Below are 19,743 nucleotides of genomic sequence, written 5' to 3'. Positions count from 1 at the left end.
TATATGATTTATATATATTTTTCTCCTGTTTTTTGATCATATCTAATAACCCCCTCTTTAGCTGATTTTAAAATAATGTGTTGTAACATTTTATGATTTTGTTTTGTTTGCAGTTTGCAGAACATTTCTTGCTAAGTTGTTCATTGTTTTTTTGAAAGAAATCAAACCAGTTTCCTCAGAGGTTTAATTGCAAGTGAAAGTAGTCTCACTGCTGCAAAAGAAATGTTGATTCAGGTCTTAAAGGGTTAACAGGTATTTTGTAAATATTTGTTTTTTATACGGAAGCCATAACAGATTAAGTTTTTGTGCAAAATAGCAAGTAATTACATGGGTTTATTTGCCAAATTGGTAATAAGGTTATAACTTCCAAACCATCTCTGAGGGGAACATCCGGTGCCATAACAATTTATTGTGGCTCTTTGAAGAGTGTTGACATTGGCCTTCTCAACTCCTGAGTGTTGTTAATGTCTTCTTAGGGAGATAGCAATGCAAGGTATGTAGGGGTGGGGCAACGAATTGACGTAATCGACATAACCGATTACAAAATACGTTGATTCACGTAAAGTGTGCCGACGCGTCACACCGTTTCACACAGCGTGCGCCATGAGAGAGTGAGCAGTGCGTAGCGTGTTGTTTTTGTTTCAGCGCTAATGTTATCAAGTTAGAGCGTCTGAACTGCGTGTCAGCTACAGCACATCTTGTCAGCTCGTCGGTTTTTTACACGTGACGCTCGCATTTGTCAGCAAGAATAGACTGCTGACAAACTGAATGATTATATTGACTCTTTATACCACTTTATACTGCAGTTTAAAGTGTCTCTTTTTCACCGAGATGAGGAAATACAAAGATATTTGTTTTACCTCAACTTCTTTGCTTCCCTTTCAAAACAAAAGCCCTCTGACTGTGTCTCTGTAGACAGAATGCCATCAGTTGCTGATACAATGCATTTTATTTTGAAACATTTACAGGATGGGGTTGTGCAGGAACTTGTATAACTTCATAAATGAGTGGAATATGTACTTATAAATATGAAAGTACAGCACTCATATCAAGTTAGAGTGTGCACACTGCTCGCCTTAACAGTGCCTGTCAGGCGCGTCTGAGCTGCGTGTCAGCTGCAGCACATCTAGAGAAACAGGGGCTTGCCGTTTGTTGACTCTATACCACTTTATACCATGGTTTAAAGTCTCTCTATGTCACAGAGATGAGGAAATACAAAGATAAATGAGTGGAATAAGTGCTTATAAATATGAAAATACAGCACTCATATCAGCAGACAGTGGTTTACCTTAAGGCCCAGTTAAGGCTGGACTATTTTGATGCAGAAAGATTGTACTTGTTATAATTATTTCTGTTAGAGAAAAGTTATAGTGTTATTCAAATTGCATTAATTTTACTGTAAAATGTTTTGTTGGACTGATTTGAGATTTGAGGTTTGTTACTGAAACAAAGACTAACTGTTTTGTTACTCCTCCTAAAAGTGTCTTGAATTTTATATTGTTTTGTTTATTTTGCTGTTGGATTGCTAAATGTAGATTGCTCTACATTCCTTTTACTTGTGTGGAACAAGCTCTTGCATTAATTTTATTTTGGAGAGAATTTATATCAGACTGTAAAACACAGATTACCAGTTAAGACCGGGCTACTTTTTGTTGGGGAATAATGCCCTGCAGCGTTTTAAAATGTTATTTTCAGTAAATTTTTTGAAAATTTAGTAATAAAAAATAATAGTTAGATCAATAAAAAAAATAATCGAAAGATTAATTGATTAAATCGAAAAAATAATCGATAGATTAATCGATAAAAAAAATAATTGTTAGGTGTAGCCCTAAAGGTATGTCTCAATGGATCCACAGACAGAAAATCATTAGAGCAGAGGGAGGGAATCTATGCTCTCTTTGTTGTAGCCGACAAAGATGACGTGTTTGCAAAGTAATGGTGGCTTTCAAATATTATTCAGAAAAAAACAGCCCATCAGTGGCAATCTGTTTGCCATTGATGGGCTGTCTTTATTGTGTTTATAATACATTTTGTAATGAGCAGCTGCAAAAAAAAAAAAAATCACAAAGATGACAGAAAATGTGCAATTTTGTGTCCTGATTTGAGCAAAAAAATATATGTAAACATGATGATTTATTTAAGAGAACAAACATTTTGCTCATGTTAATTAAATACTAAAAATATCTCCATCAGTGTAAATTGACTGAATAAATTCAGAAATCGCGAATATTTGATGATATTTTGTTTACTTATGTTTATTTTATTATTCCCTGAGTTCCTGCTTTTGCGTTGTCTGTCAAAGTACTTTGAAAACAGCTGTATTTAAAGGAGCTATAGAAATAAAGTTATCATAATTATTATTATTATTTAGCAACATTTTGTGACCATGGAGCTCCAGTGCGACGTACAAACAGTAGATGCTGCATCATGCCCTTCAAGTGCATAGCCATCATGTGACCAATAAAAGAAAAAAAAAGTATTTCCATTGCAGTTTTGTGAAATATGGCTTTTTCGATTTGTCTGAAATACCACCTTGTGTGAGCGTAAAAACTGTTTTTGTGATAAATGGGAGTTTTTTCTAAATTGACGTGTTTCCATTAGGCATATTTTACATGAGCTTTGATAGGTTTAAAATTGCTTTCAGGGAAAAATCCACCGCCCTTATAAATCTAGATCTGGTTCCAGTTTTGAACGCTTTTATCCCCAACTGTATCATTGCAGTGAAGTCGTGTTGTTGTTGTGACTGACAGTGTCGTTCCGAGTGTGGACCACCCATGTATAATACTTGAATCAGGCCAGAGGACAGTAGCCTCATCCAGAGCTTATCAGCCTGGCTGTGGCCCACTGACCGGACAGGCTTTCTTACTGTTCAGCCAGGCATACATGGAGAGAGTGAGGGAGAGAGAAAGGAGAAGTGGGAGCAGGGTGGGACACTATTAATGGTTGGAAGGAGAGCAGAAAGAGAGTTTGAGGGGAGTGGTGGGGTGATGAGATAGTGATGGATTTTGAGTAGGAGGGAGGGGAAACACAGGAAGGCTATAACTACAGTGATTGTTGTGTTCAGGGAGGGATCTGCTTGTTTTGCTCTGTGAGAGGAGGGGCCCTTTTATAGCTTCTGGTTTACTCTGTGAGAGCAATAACACTGTTTGAGTGGGTGGGTGCAGCAGTGCAGCTTTTTAAATTTTTTTTATCCAAAGCCATGTCCCATTTGCAGAACATGATTTATACTTGAGATCAGTGAGCACACTTTTATGTGTCAGCTTTCTGTGTGGAGTTTTTTTTTCGCGTGGATTTCACAGTGATATTCAGTAATCACAAAGAAAGAAATACGCCTGACTATGAGGAACAATGTTTTTTTTAGGGAAGTCCTGATCTTTTTTGTTTTGGATGGATAGATGATTTGTGTCTTTACTGTCTGACATTAAATGCAACAAATCATCTTGTTGTCAAGTTGAGCAGACACCTGTTGCACTCATACTCCTGTCAGACTGTCACTGTGGTTCTCAAACAGTGTTTCCTGTTTAATGTTGATGGGGATATGGAGGAGGGGTTGGCTGAGCGCTAGGAGTCTGTGGTTGGGGGGGTGGGCATACACCTGCTGCTTTTAATCACTCTCCCTTGCTGTATGCCTAAAGCTTACCTGTTCCCTTTAGCACCTGTTTTGACTCTCTGTCTTTCTGTACAAGAAATGGGATAAAAGTAAATAACCCATACGCCCTTTGGGGGGGAGATTATGCACCTTGCATAAAAGGTAATGCACCTCCCATCAGAAGAGGAAGTAGCAGTAGTAGTAGTAAGTAGGGCTGGGGTGTAAATCAACAGTTATTTAAGTTATATAGATTCTTAGGGCAACAAAAAACAAAAAAGTTCCTACTGACAAGCACATAACCATAACATCATGTGACCTATGAAAGCCAAAAATGTGTGTGGCTTTTTTAAATCGCCTGAACTACCACCTCATGCAAGCATAAAAACTTTTTGCGATAAATAAGAGGTTTTTTTTTCAAAATTAATATATATTCCCATTAGGCTTGTATTATATTCGCAATTTCAATTTGCCCTCCCACACAGTTATGTTTACTCATACAACAAACAGTCAACTATGTGCCACCAAGTGAATATAGTTCTCTCTTAAATCAACATCTTGAGGTCAGAGCTCTGTAATCTGTATAGTATTTACCAAGTGGCCTTCATTACATTTAAACTTTATAGTGTTTTAGCTCTTGACAGCAGCAGTAAAATCTTGTTTTTTAACCACAACCCCTCAAGCTAAGTTCCAGATATGTCCAAAAAATGCAGCAAAAATGCTCAGGATTTAAAAGCCACAATCCTCCAGGATTCCCAGCCAGACCGCTGTCTGTGAATATAAGACGCTCAGTGTCATTCCCAGTCCCCAACATGACCATTTTTCATAGTGATTTACAGATTGTTCAAGCTCATTATGCTTTCAATAAGATTTTACGACTCATGCCACTATCTATCAGCTCTTGACTGTTCCCATCTTGTCGATAGATCTAATAATTGGTTGCCTGTACATACTGGTTTATGTTATTGTTCTCTGTAGGTCACATGATTTCTCCAGCCTCCTCCTACAGTCTTCATTAATTTTGTCCTTCCTAAGGCAGTATTTACTCTCTGTGTCCCAGAGTTAAGATGCGTTGATCAGCTGTATTGCTGTCTCAGTCCAACCCTAATGATAGGCCTCCAGAATGATTTATGCGCCTCCTCCCAGTTGTCACTAAACTCATTATGACAGGAAGGAGGCATTTATCACCAGTATTGTAACCTCAATGTTGTGAGATACTTTTGCTAATGATTGTAAAATCCAAAGTTGGCGGTTGGGTGGAGTAACTGAACATGTTTGGTAATGTCATACCACATCATGGACGACTGCATGATATGAAATCACTTTTACACTTTAAGAATACCAACTATGTAAATGTAGTGGGTTTAATGGATCCACAGGTGGTCATTTAGGTGAGTTCCAGGTAAATAAAACTCAATAAGATCAAAATCAGCTGGTGCACACGTGTCATGAATCTAATGGTGATTTTGTGGCCACGCAAAGTAGGAATGTTTCTGCACACATAATAGTAAATGAGGCCCGTTGTGATTTATATTCTTATTCTGTGCTCTCATAAAAGCCATGACACTGGAAAGGAATTCATTAGCAAAGCAGTTAACTAAGCTATGTGATAAAAACCCCATGCCTCTGGATGTGTGGTGTTGTTTTCTTCTAACCAGTTTGATTTGTATAAAAAAGTGTTCGGGCACTTGTGCATAAATCCTTCCAAAAAATAACAAGTGATTTGGTTTGTAGATTCATACAGAATCTGCTCTAGTATGCATATGATATCAGAAGTAGCAATGTATTCTTATTCCTCTTGTTTTTTTTGTAGTCCAGTGTTGTGTTGAAGTTAAGTGTCAGTGCTGGCATTGTTGGCTTCACTTTTTTCAGTGTGTTTCTGGGCGGGTCCTGCTACACTTCAAACACTCCTGCTGTGAAAGGCTTTTTTAAGGCTGTGACTGTGAGCTCAGCAGCATGACTCATGCCCTCTCACTTATGACCCGCCCAGATCGCCCTCACACCCACCGACCATCCACCTTCTGGTCATAACATCACTGCATCTTTTTCATTGCCTTGTTTTTGACTTCCCTTGTTTTTTTGTTCTCGGGTATAGTATTTTGTAGAAAAACAAGAAGTCAGAATTACAGAGGCGCCACCTCTGCTGTTGCTCCCTCTGGTCAGCTCCCCAGCAGCACCTGGTTCTACTTAAAACACTGATCACTTGAGAGTCTCTGTTTGACTACTGGGAGTGATACCCTCTGACAAAGCAGCGAGGTTGAGAGGGAGACTGTTCAGACCCGAGCCAAAAGGGCAAAACAGGATAGTTTGTATATTCAGATATCTTCACCAGCTGCAGATTTTAATGTTTTTTCTGATTAGGTGGGGATGTCTGTGATGATGCACATGTTCCTTTCATTGACTCACAAAAGGTCAATATGAGGCAATAGAAGAAGCTGCAATTCAGATTGTAATACTGAAAACTTTAAGGTTAAAATTGAAAGTCAGACTTTATTACATACAGTGGGTACGGAAAGTATTCAGACCCCCTTAAATTTTTCACTCTTTGTTATATTGCAGCCATTTGCTAAAATCATTTAAGTTCATTTTTTTCCTCATGAATGTACACACAGCACCCCATATTGACAGAAAAAACACAGAATTGTTGACATTTTTGAAGATTTATTAAAAAAGAAAAACTGAAATATCACATGGTCATAAGTATTCAGACCCTTTGCTCAGCATTTAGTAGAAGCACACTTTTGAGCTAATACAGCCATGAGTCTTTTTGGGAATGATGCAACAAGTTTTTCACACCTGGATTTGGGGATCATCTGCCATTCCTCCTTGCAGATCCTCTCCAGTTCTGTCAGGTTGGATGGTGAATGTTGGTGGACAGCCATTTTCAGGTCTCTCCAGAGATGCTCAATTGGGTTTAAGTCAGGGCTCTGGCTGGGCCATTCAAGAACAGTCACAGAGTTGTTGTGAAGCCACTCCTTCGTTATTTTAGCTGTGTGCTTATGGTCATTGTCTTGTTGGAAGGTGAACCTTCGGCCCAGTCTGAGGTCCTGAGCACTCTGGAGAAGGTTTTTGTCCAGGATATCCCTGTACTTGGCTGCATTCATCTTGCAACCAGTCGTCCTGTCCCTGCAGCTAAAAAACACCCCACAGCATGATGCTGCCACCACCATGCTTCACTGTTGGGACTGTATTGGACAGGTGATGAGCAGTGTCTGGTGTTTTCCACACATACCGCTTAGAATTAAGGCCAAAAAGTTCTATCTTGGTCTCATCAGACCAGAGAATCTTATTTCTCACTATCTTGGAGTCCTTCAGGTGTTTTTTTTAGCAAACTCCATGCAGGCTTTCATGTGTCTTGCACTGAGGAGAGGCTTCAGTCAGGCCACTCTGCCATAAAGCCCCGGCTGGTGGAGGGCTGCAGTGATGGTTGACTTTGTACAACTTTCTCCCATCTCCCGACTGCATCTCTGGAGCTCAGCCACAGTGATCTTTGGGTTCTTCTTTACCTCTCTCACCAAGGCTCTTCTCCCCCGATTGCTCAGTTTGGCCGGACGGCCAGCTCTAGGAAGGGTTCTGGTCGTCCCAAACGTCTTCCATTTAAGGAGGCCACTGTGCTCTTAGGAACCTTAAATGCACCAGGAATTTTTTTGTAACCTTGGCCAGATCTGTGCCTTGCCACAATTCTGTCTCTGAGCTCTTTGACCTCATGATTCTCATTTGCTCTGACGTGCACTGTGAGGTCTTATATAGACAGGTGTGTGGCTTTCCTAATTAAGTCCAATCAGTATAATAAAACACAGCTGGACTCCAGTGAAGGTGTAGAACCATCTCAAGGATGATCAGAGGAAATGGACAGCAACTGAGTTAGATATATGAGTGTCACAGCAAAGGGTCTGAATACTTATGACCATGTGATATTTCAGTGTTTCTTTTTAATAAATCTGCAAAAATGTCAACAATTCTGTGTTTTTCTGACAATATGGGGTGCTGTGTGTACATTAATGAGGAAAAAAATGAACTTAAATGATTTTAGCAAATGGCTGCAATATAACAAAGAGTGAAAAATTTAAGGGGGTCTGAATACTTTCCATACCCACTGTATATACTGAGACACCAGAACAAAATTAAATGTTTTTTCAAACAATAGAAAGTTCACATGATTTGATGATGATGATGAGAGGAATTTGTATATTTCAAGAAACAGTTAGTGACAATATACACTCACCGGCCACTTTATTAGGTACACCTTGCTAGTACCGGGTTTGACCCCTTTTTGCCTTCAGAACTGCCTTAATCCTTCGTGGCATAGATTCAACAAGGTACTGGAAACAGTCCTCAGAGAGTTTGGTCCATGTTGACATGATAGCATCACGCAGTTGCTGCAGATTTGTCGGCTGCACATCCATGATGCGAATCTCCCGTTCCACCACATCCCAAAGGTGCTCTATTGGATTGAGGTCTGGTGACTGTGGAGGCCATTTGAGTACAGTGAACTCATTGTCATGTTCAAGAAACCAGTCTGAGATGATTTGAGCTTTATGACATGGCGCGTTATCCTGCTGGAAGTAGCCATCAGAAGATGGGTACACTGTGGTCATAAAGGGATGGACATGGTCAGCAACAATACTCAGGTAGGCTGTGGCGTTGCAACGATACTCAATTGGTACTAAGGGGCCCAAAGGGTGCCAAGAAAATATCCCCCACACCATTACACCACCACCACCAGCCTGAACCGTTGATACAAGGCAGGATGGATCCATGCTTTCATGTTGTTGACGCCAAATTCTGACCCTACCATCCGAATGTCGCAGCAGAAATCGAGACTCATCAGACCAGGCAACGTTTTTCCAATCTTCTATTGTCCAATTTTGGTGAGCCTGTGCGAATTGTAGCCTCAGTTTCCTGTTCTTAGCTGACAGGAGTGGCACCCGGTGTGGTCTTCTGCTGCTGTAGCCCATCTGCCTCAAGGTTCGACGTGTTGTGCATTCAGAGATGCTCTTCTGCATACCTCGGTTGTAACGAGTGGTTATTTGAGTTACTGTTGCCTGTTTATCAGCTCGAACCAGTCTGGCCATTCTCCTCTGACCTCTGGCATCAACAATGCATTTTCGCCCACAGAACTGCCGCTTACTGGATATTTTCTCTTTTTCGGACCATTCTCTGTAAACCCTAGAGATGGTTGTGCTTGAAAATCCCAGTAGATCAGCAGTCTCTGAAATACTCAGACCAGCCCATCTGGCACCAACAACCATGCCACGTTCAAAGTCACTTAAATCACCTTTCTTCCCCATTCTGATGCTCGGTTTGAACTGCAGCAGATCGTCCTGACCATGTCTACATGCCTAAATGCACTGAGTTGCTGCCATGTGATTGGCTGATTAGAAATTTGCGTTCACGAGCAGTTGGACAGGTGTGCCTAATAAAGTGGCTGGTGAGTGCATACATACATATATGTATATATATATATATATATATATATATATATGTATGTAAGTAGCACATGTAACACATTTATTTCCTTTGATAAAAGAAAATATTACATAGATAAATAAAATTAAAAAGTAAATATATAGAAATATACCTGCACACATACATATGAAAAATAATGAACCTAGAAATGTAATTAATTAGGTAGAATAAAATTGAATACTGCTTTAAAAAAACCCACACACACTTAAGGTACAAACACATTAATATGCACACAAGGAGGTAAGAAAGCAGTGGAAATGTGCACAAAGCATTTTTATTATGTTGTATGTAAATAAGGACTTGATTTTCGTTTTTTTGGGGTTGCTACTTTATGTGATGTCAGTCATCATTTACTGAGTATTACACAACACACAACACGAGGCTTAAGTATTTTTACCCTTCGTTAGTTATTTATTGCATATTGTAGGAAACCAGACCCAGCCTGCTTTTAAAGTTAAAGTTAAAAACTGTTGATCAGTATTTTTTTACACTGTTTTGGACCACATGTATTGCAATGTTCCAGTCATCAAGTGTTTTGTGAAGTTGCTGACTATGCCTGTCTGCATGCATGTGCGGTATATTTTACATAAGCCTCTTGGAAGTTTTACATTTGCATTTTCCCTTTGTCTTTTTCCTTCTAAACCCCCTCTCATTCTCCTCCCTGCAGGTCTGATGATAGGCTGCAGCTGCCACAGCCGCCATCATGTTCACCAAAAAGAAGAAGTCTCGTATCCAGATCTCTGCTCCATCCAACTTTGAGCATCGCGTACACACAGACTTTGACGAGCAAGAGCAGAAGTTTGTTGGGTTGCCGCGGCAATGGCAGTCACTCATCGAGGACACAGCCAAAAGGCCCAAACCCTTTATCGACGCGACCGTCATCACTACTGTAGAGCCACGCAAGGTGGGATGATCGCACATTAAAAGAACACACAAGTAAAAATAATGTGCTGAAGTCATGAATTATGTCTGTTAGTTTATGCATATCAGAAAACTGAATTGTGTTAGTCCTACTCAGTAGGACTAACATAGAGATTCACTTCTTCACAAGAAGAAGGTGTGTAATATTTATGCACGTGTGTGTGCCTTTCTCCCCCTTTCTGAGATTATTCTGTATGTGCCAACAATCAACCTGGTAAGAAGTAAAAAGATAACAAATAAGGTTGGTTATAATTAAAAGAATCCCTGTGCATGTGTATTGTATTAATCATTTAAAATATTTAAAATTAAATGAATGAACATTAATAAGGGGATTAAAAAGACAAAGCAAGTAAAATAAATTTAAATGAATAAAATCAACAGTCATAAAGCACCACACTGTTATTCCTTTAAAAAGACATTTATTTGGGATGTCTTTAAAGGAGAATATTTAAAACAAGGGATATCAAAAAAGTGGGGGATCCCACCTGCTACTGAATTATTTTTTAAATTATTTTAGATAATATGTGTATAGTTTTAATGGTTTAATTATTTGCGTTGATATTGCTTGCTCAACATATTGTTAGATACACTGCACTCAGATATTTCTATGAAAAAGTCTCTTGATTTAAAAAAAAAAAAAAGAAGGGAAAAATCTAATAACATTGTTGAGCTGTGTTCAGCGTATGTATTCGGTCAGCCACTCGCTCTGTGTTTATCATGAGAATCACACACACACAGTGACAGGGCTAACTGTTAACATCCCATGGCTAACATTACCTTACAATTATGGACAGGTTTAATGAGTCAAGGTGTTTATGTGTGAGATAATAGCTTGGCGTCTGATTTTAACCACTGCTGTGGGGCTTTGGTGCAAGTGGCAAAATATGATGATTAGTAAGGTAGGTCATGGTCATGCGTTGTTAGCACGTCCTAACCGTGCAGGAGGAGAGCCTCTCATGGGCACTGTCGTTCATGGCTGCATCAAACTGCATCAACAGCTAATCAGTGGTAAAAAAAAAAAAAAGTACACTAAATGGTCATAAAAATATGCACAGAATCAGAAAGAGCATCACAACTGTTTTTGCAATTTCCACTTGCCCCCACAGTTTCATGGGAAAAATGCCTTTAAACATAGCAACACACATCGCAATTTTTAAGAAAAGCAGCCTTAAAATCAGGCATTTTAGGCCACAGCAATCCCAAAAAACAGCCTGTGAAATCCTGGAGGGACTTTGTCACCCTAAAATAGTGAAAGTTGTCCACACTTTTAAAAGAAGTAAATGATTGTTGTACCAAAGCAGCTGATTGAGAGGACAAACTTTGTATGTGAGGCCCTCTCTCTCATCCTGTTCACTTTTTCACATGAATCCACTTTGTCCCTCTTTTTTTTTCAAATTCTTCAGACAATTGTTCGTGGCAGCAAGCTTGGAGTGGACGGCTCTCTGACCTGGCTGCTGGATGAGTTTGACACCATGTCTGTGACCCGTTCCAACTCCCTGCGACGAGGCAGCCCGCCCATCCAGCCTCGCAAGGACTCGAGCTCCTCAGTAGGAGGGCAGGAGAACGGAGATCCTCACCACAGACACTACTCACACCCAGACAGGTCAGTAGCTCAACTGCAGCTCTAGATGGCATAAAAACACAGATTTTGAACAAAAATAAGATTTGATGCATTTGATAATTGTGCACTTACGCTATGCTCTGCATAATATGCATCATAATGTTATTATTAGCACAGAAACAAACCCAGCCAATAAGCTGTTAAACCACAACTGTCTGCACTGATCTTTCCTTTGCTGTGCTTCTCAGAGACCGACCCAGACCCGACCACCACCAGGTTGGGGGTGACCCCCGCCAGGGTCAGCGTGCGCTCCGTCCTCCTCAGTGGGATGAGGGAGTCCAGAGTCGGCCCCAGCAGCAGCCCCGGGGCCAAGAGCCTAGCAGAGCCCACAGGGACAGACCAGGTTCCGGCCCTCCTCCGCCCCCTCACAGGGACAGAGAGCCTCGAGACCGGGACCAGGTAGAAAAATTGTCTGTAACAATAGGGCAACTAATGGTTTAAAATACTAAAAAAAAACCCAAACAAATTATTGTAATGTTATTGCAATGCTTCAATTTGACTGAAAAAAATCCCTGTAGCTGTTGTCAGCTTGTTCAACTTTATTTTTTTATCCATTTTACCTTTAAATTTCCCAATAATTCCTCCATCTCTGCCTCTCTTCAGGTGGATCAAACCACTGACCACAGGCCAAAGTCCAGCTATATGGTGCGGGACGGCAGCCCTCAGTCTCCCAGAGACAAGAGGCCTCTCTCTGGGCCCAACATCCGCACCCCGAACCTGCCAGTAACAGAGGGGGTCCTGAAAACTGCCCAACAGACCACACGGCCATTCAACACATACCCGAGGACAGACAGTGAGGGCGGACGCAGCCCCACAGGACAGGTAGGGACAGGAGCATGAGCAGAGAACAGACAGACTGTTGACAGCCACGCAGAAGGAGAGACAGCGGCCCTAATGACTTATATTCTCTGTCTTTCTTGTAGCCGGTTCGACACCATGAATCCTCCCCTCAAAACGGCCCTTCTAGTGGCTCCAGCCGAGCGTCCTCCGGCTCCAAGCCCCCTGTAAGTCACCCACACCCTCATCACACCTCCCACCCCAGTCTGACCCCTGAGGCCACCCAGCACCCTCACACCCCTCACCCCAGCGTTCCAGCCCCGCGGCCCCCTGTGCCCTCTGGGCCCCCGGCATCAGGTGCTCCGTCACAGGGCCGCTCACCACAGAGGGAGCCCCAGAGGGTCTCCCACGAGCAGTTCAGAGCGGCACTACAGATGGTGGTGGATCCTGGAGATCCACGGACCTACCTGGACCACTACATAAAGATAGGGGAGGGGTCCACGGGGATTGTGTGTATTGCCACAGTGAAGACCACCGGCAAACTGGTCGCCGTGAAGAAGATGGACCTGAGGAAACAACAGCGCAGAGAACTCCTCTTCAACGAGGTAAGAAGTCGTGCTTTACTACTCTTCTGGTTTTTACCACTGTGATAAGTCATGTTTTTCTTCTTCTTGGCCTGTTTTACTTTATGTTTGCCCTGTCACAAATCACTAAAAATTACACCAGTTACTCTGAATGTGTACCACTGACAGCTCAAAGTATAGTGAATCCGACAGAAAGTCTTACAGCACAACAGCTCTGACGTTAATCCCTTAATATTTTGTCTTTCTGATGAACACACATGAGGGGTACAGAATGTAAGAAACACCTCTTGGTATAATGCAGTTGAGTACAACACCATCACTAACTAGGATCTCACTGCTAAAGCATGTAATCAGCACCTCTGTAAATGCGTGATGAGATAAGATTTGATAAAATAATCCTTTATTAGTCCCACAATGGGTAAATTTGCATTATTACAGCAGAAAAGGGATATCAAAGCAAGGTTAAAAAGAATGTTTTTGCAGATGACCTGCCTTTATTTTCAAAATAGTTTACTTTAAACCAGAAGAGAACAATACCTGTCCATGTCTTGTGTATTTATATATGTTTTGAACATTCACATGTCTAAAAAGTACACTCCACACTTTCCCTACATTATCAAATTTTGCTGATATAGATTCAGGGTTCCCACAGGAAAGTCATGGAATTTCACCATCAGGTTTCCCAGGCCTGGAAAACTCATTAAATTAGTAAAAGGTCTTTGAATGTTTTGTAAAAGTAATGGGATTTTGTTGTTGTGTAATGGAACGGTAATCCTCCATGGATAACCCTCCATGTAATAAAATAACCGCAAATTTACCTTCTGTGGCTTTCAACATAATGCAGTTCTAATATGTTTCTGTGTGTGATGGTTTGTTTTTGCCTTTCTGCTGAAACTGTGTTTGCAAATAGTTTCTGATATGTTTTTCAAACGTCGAGCAAGAAAAAAACAATGTTATTATGGTTCGTTGAGAACTCATACAAAAGTTTTTAAATTTTGTCCTTGAAAATGTGTGGGAACTGTGTAGATTCAATGTTTTTCTCACCATGCTGAAAAAGCAACATATCCCTGCAGTTCAGCAGTTAAAACTAAGGTTTTACACAGTAAATACCGTTACTTATTAGGGGTGTAAATCACAAGTTTAATAACTATATGATACTATATAGATTTTTGTTTTTTTGAGACAACGATATAAATTCAGGGGCCTGTGATCAATGTCATTTGCCCATTTAACACGTTTGGTTACAGAAGAGGCTGTGACATTTTCCTTTTTTGCTTTTGCCCATGAAAAATGAAAAAAAAAACACCATATAATAATTTGTAAATAATTGTAATTGGTTTGTGCATTCTGTTGTTTTAAAATGACAAAATGATAAGTGACTCGCTCAGACCAGGGTTCCCTAAAAAGTCTTAAAAGGCATTGAATTCATTAATCTAAAAATAAGGCCTTAATTGTTACATTGACTTAACATTTTCTTTCAAAAGTCTGAAAAATGCTCTGACATAGGAAGTAGGAATTTCTGAATAATTTTTTTTGGCGTTGTTCTGTAAAATTTTTAAATGATTAATAATAATTAATATACTTATTATAATTGTTATTTTTTGTTAAATAATAAAGTTTTTTTCTTAAACTCGTCCTTAAGGGAATCTAAGTGGTGGACGTGCAGAGTGAGAAACGCAAAATTGCCCTACCTTTATCATACTATAATACGTTTATTGTCTTTTATGTGTTCCACTTTAAATTTATTTATTTTTTCAACATTTGATGTAGATCATCGGACAAAGAAAAGTCATGTTTTATGTTAAAATAAACATTTGTTCAAATTAAATTGTCTTTCTTCGATTTTGGTTATTAGAAAATTGGTCTTAAAGTCTATAAAGTCTACCCTGCCTTAAGCTGCAGGAACCCTGTCAGACACATCTCACAGAATATGTCAGAATAGCTGTCAGCAGATGAGACTTTTTGCAGGTGATAGAGCTCTGGTTCACACTCACAGGAGCTGCCACTTTACATTTCAGACTCTTGAACCTGCTGCTGAGTGATCAGGCCTCAGTGGGTCCGATGGTTTTAGTAGTTGTTAATCGCTTGCAGCTTCGACCCAGCAGATACGTGATAGTCTCTCTGCCTTTTGAGTCCAATGAGTGATGTTGTTACACCCTCTCTGTGCATCCTTCTGTTTCCATGGTAACTGCAGGTGGTGATCATGCGGGACTATCACCATGAGAACGTGGTGGAGATGTACAACAGTTACCTGGTGGGAGATGAGCTCTGGGTTGTCATGGAGTTTTTGGAGGGAGGAGCTCTCACTGACATCGTGACCCACACCAGGTAAGAAACCGTTTATGGGTATCAAGTCATTAATGTAGCAATTAAAAACTTTTTTTTTCAAATTTATTTTTTAACCCTTTATTCACCATTAAGTGCATACACATGGCCAACGTCAACAAGCAGTGATATTAGATTGGATATTGGACAAAAGTAAGAAAGCAACGGCAATAATGAACATAAAGATATGTGAAAAAACAAGAAGAAAAACTAACAAAATCCAATGAAAACAAATTAACAAATACAGCATTAGTAATTTCTGGGTCATTTCTTTTTAAGTTGCTCATTGTCTTCTTCCCATGTTTTTGAAAGAAAACAATCCAGTTTTCCCAGGTTCCACAGGGTTAAATCCCTCACCTGCCAAAACTCTGTTCTACCACAGGGCGGCAGCATTGCCTAATGTGCTTCATAAAGACAGCCACACCGCCGTCACAGGTGTAGGAAGTAGTACTTGGGTCATTTACAAAAGTCAAAGTAGCAAAATTACAGTTTGAAAATACTTAAATTAAATACAGCATTCAAATTCTTATTGTAAGTATGAGCATCAAAATATACTTAAAGTATCAAAAGGAAAAGTACTCATTATATAGAATGGCCCATTTCAGAAACATAGATATTATTGGATTGTAGTTATTTGTGTGTTAATGTGTTCATCACGTTAACCGTTTAACACCTGGATCAACATCAGTTTTCTTTTGCTGCATTCACAATCATTTTAACCCCTGAAACCTGAGAAAAGTGCTTGGATTTCTTCCAAAAGCATCGGGAAAACCTAATGAGCAACTTGGCAAGAAATATCCTGCAAATTGAAAATAAAAAAAAATATTAAGAAATGATCTAAATAAAATTACCTTGGATGGATTATTTGACATTATCAAAAAAGAAGTGGAAATTTCCAGAAAACTATATTTCTTCTTATGTATTCAAATATGTATTTAAATTTATGTTACAGAAAAAAATCAGAGTTTTTATTCATTTATTTTTTTTCCGGCAATTGTCTTGGAACGTTTCTTGCAATTTTTTTGGCCATTTCTTGTTAAACTTCTTGTCGCCAACAATCAGGCCAGTTTGCTTATGTTTCAAATTCTTGATGTTGCAGCTAGTAAAAGTGGCGCTAATAAAAAGTCATGATTTATAAGTTAATTAGTATTTTGTATTGATAATTTAAGTCTGTAAAGTCAATGAAGTCCTAAAATACATGTAGCACTGTAAAAAGTGCAATAAGTCCTGCTAACGTGTTGAAGTAAAAGCAGAAAATGAACAATTGGAAATACTAATGTAAGGTACAGGTACCTCAAAATTGAACTTGTGTCAGTGTACTTAGTTACTTGCTTAATTACTTACATTCCTCCACTGATCACCGAGGCCAGTGTCATTTTTGATTTTATCACAACAGGTATTCTTTGATTCATGGCAGTTATTCAGATTCTTGCATCATTTTAAGATGACTTTATCTTAATGAATCATAGGCACAAAGTTCAAAGCTTGAACCAGAAAACACAGCACTAATACTAATGCAGAAACAGAGGTGATGGAAGGTCTAAACTCTCTGGTGTGTCCTTGCGTCTGCAGGATGAACGAGGAGCAGATTGCCACAGTGTGTCTGTCTGTCCTGAAGGCGCTGTCTGTCCTCCACTCGCAGGGTGTGATCCACAGAGACATCAAGAGTGACTCCATCCTCCTTACTCATGATGGCCGTGTATGTACCGCACACTTCACACTGCTTTTTATGCGTCCACTCAGGCCACAGCTCTGCTCTGTCCACATCTACGTCCCATTCTCGAGAACGCAATTTGTCTATTTAGACAACATTAATCTGATTAGATTTTGGTTGTTAATTATTACTTGATTGTATTTTTTGAAATGATTTTACTCTGAATTCTAAAGAATCACTCAAATTAATAATTTATATAACCACTAATATTGATGATGACAATGATACTACTACTACTACTACAACTACTACTACTAATAATAATAATAATAATAATAATAACAGTCATAATCCATTTTGGGGTTGAGTCCATTTTGGGGTTGAGTTTTCAACACAGTTTTTCAGTCATAATTCAAGTAATTAGATTAGCAAAAAATCATTGAAAGTTTTGGAAAAGTAATGATCTACTTGTGCGTAATAAAAATGAATTGTTACAGTAATCTTCTGGTAATAACCTTCCACATAATGTAACATAATGGCAAATTTATAATCTGCAAGTTTGATTTGATTTGTTTTATTTCAAACATGTAACAAAGGAAGAGAAAGAGAAACAGTCAGACAGATGAAAAAAATCATATTAACAGACAACAGATGTAAAACATAAGGGTAAAACATAAAGGAAAACAAATGGTCAAATACATGATGGCTTGGTTTGTATATTGGGAAAGGAGTGAGAAGTACAGACTAATTTAATCCCGCCCCTTCTCCATAAGCCATTGAATTTGAATTAACCAGCTGTTGACACAAGGAAGCTCTAATAAGCGTTGACTGAGGGACATTAATCATTTCAGCACTGACATTGCGATAGGCAATAGTCACATTGAAGGACGTGCAATGTCAAATACGGCGATTTAACTCAAACAGATTATGTGCTGCGTGATACAGAAGGAAACTCGCATGGTGCTCATTCTCTATGATGAATACCAGCTAAACCTTTTACTTGAAGAAAGGTTACATGTGTGAGGAATGTAGAGTGGTGGCCTTTGTTCTGTCAAGTGAGATTCTCCTGCGGGTGTGTTTGTGCAAAAAAGTACCATAACCAGGCCAGAAAGTACTGCAGACACAGCAAAGCAACATGCTTTTCCAAAATGGACATTTTTTCATGGGTTCTTGAAAAGTTGTGGAAAAGTTCAGAAATGTTGTCCATGAAAATGTTGCCGGAACCCTAATTTTAGGTAGGAAGTAAAAGTTTTCAAATGCATTAAAAGGCCGTTAAAGCTGTCAAAAAGCTTCCTTTTAAAATGTCAAGAGCAGTGCAGAAAATGTCTCTGTGAGCTGAGTCACAATAGAGAGGAGACGAGTGTTCGGCTTGTGGTTTCACAGAAATAAAGTCATCAAAGTGTTCTTTTTTCTGATAAGTAGCAGCACATATCTGCTTTTACCGCAAGGCTGAGGCACAACTTTGTCGACATAGACATTGTTAATGGATCTGTGCTATTTTTGATCCAGTAGGCATCATCATCATGCAGTGATCATTAATGTTAATATGTCAAATACGTTAGTCTCACAGGATGCACAAACTCAGAGCAGCACTGCAGGCGCTGTTAGAACTTCACCCATTGTTAAAAAAATAAATGGAAAAGCTTGGTTATAAAAAGGAACTAAGTGCTTCTCTGAAACCATCTGTGCAACTGAGACTGGTGCCACATCACTTCCTGCAACTTGACAAGCAAGTTCCTGCTTTCTGCAGAAAATGAAACCAACATGGTCACACAGTGAGACCAGGGAAAAAGGGAACTCGGTTTCTTGTGTCAAAGTCAACATTTGTGGTGGAAAGTAGCTACGTACATGTACTCAAGTACTGTACAAAATCTATATTTATAATTATAGTAATCACATGAAAATGTTCTACAGAATAATTTTTATTTTGAACACACTTTTCAGGTCATTTTCTTGTTGTTTTTTGAAAGAAATCAAACTAATTTGCTCAAGTTTCAAGGTTAATTGCATTAATAATGAAAATAATAAATGCAATACTTCCACTTAAAAAACACATAAAATCAGGTTACCTAAAACTAGTAAAACCATAACACAAAATTAGCCAGTTTAAAATCGTTAATAAATAGTCAGGTTGCAGTATTTTGGTCCCTGAGTCTAAGTGACTCTTTGCTGTGTAATATCTTGAAGGAGGATGGAATGAATGAGTCATGGATCGGCTGGAAAATGCATCATTACAAAGCTGAACACAAAGCTATTTTTCTGACACCATGAAAACTGAACTGTTTCTAGATTCCAGGTTCTCACGGGACAGCCACACTACAAACATACAGATAGAATATGATGTATTTTTGTAGATTAAGCTACCCAACAGGACATGAAAGAGTAAATGAGTGCAACCTTAACCTTTTGAAACCTAGATTGACATTAGTTTTCTTTTGCTATGTTCAGGTGCCTTTCACAGGCTATTTAATCGTTTGAAACCTGAGCAAATTGGTTTTATTTATTTTAAAAACATAGGGGAAGTCTTAAAAAAGTTTTAAGAAATTTACAAAAGCGTATTGCTGCCACTCTAGAATAAAAACATAGGATCAGTTTCCCGTTATAACCTGAACATGTGCGTATATAGGAGCCATTTAACATATTAATTTTCTAGTATTATATAGATTAGTTTGATGCGTAAAGAGTACATTATTTTGACCACTAGGTGGTAGCAATACCCTGTAGTCTATGACAGGTTCCATAGTTTTTGATGTACAATAGCGTGACTTCAGCCTCGCCGAGCTGCAGCGTGTTTCATGCATGGATA

The 19,743-nt window shown here is 39.2% G+C and overlaps 1 protein-coding gene across 4 annotated transcripts in view; it reads left to right on the top strand.

The window, feature by feature from the left end:
- The window catches only part of pak4 (p21 protein (Cdc42/Rac)-activated kinase 4), a 55,965-nt gene that overhangs the window by 18,594 nt on the left and 17,628 nt on the right, over window positions 1–19,743 (top strand). For all 4 annotated transcript variants that reach the window (XM_088079330.1, XM_042486594.2, XM_042486595.2 and 1 more), the window contains exons 2-8: window positions 9,723–9,959; window positions 11,380–11,579; window positions 11,786–11,996; window positions 12,201–12,419; window positions 12,521–12,979; window positions 15,153–15,286; window positions 16,856–16,982. In XM_088079330.1, coding sequence (XP_087935456.1) covers window positions 9,759–9,959; window positions 11,380–11,579; window positions 11,786–11,996; window positions 12,201–12,419; window positions 12,521–12,979; window positions 15,153–15,286; window positions 16,856–16,982 — 1,551 coding nt within the window. In that variant the 5' untranslated portion in view covers window positions 9,723–9,758. The remainder of the gene's footprint in view (window positions 1–9,722; window positions 9,960–11,379; window positions 11,580–11,785; window positions 11,997–12,200; window positions 12,420–12,520; window positions 12,980–15,152; window positions 15,287–16,855; window positions 16,983–19,743) is intronic.

Source organism: Plectropomus leopardus, chromosome 6, assembly GCF_026936395.1.
Source record: "Plectropomus leopardus strain MGB_pleo_1.0 chromosome 6, ASM2693639v1, whole genome shotgun sequence".
Lineage (NCBI taxonomy): Eukaryota > Metazoa > Chordata > Actinopteri > Perciformes > Serranidae > Plectropomus > Plectropomus leopardus.
This window is presented reverse-complemented; position numbering and strand designations above follow the sequence as displayed.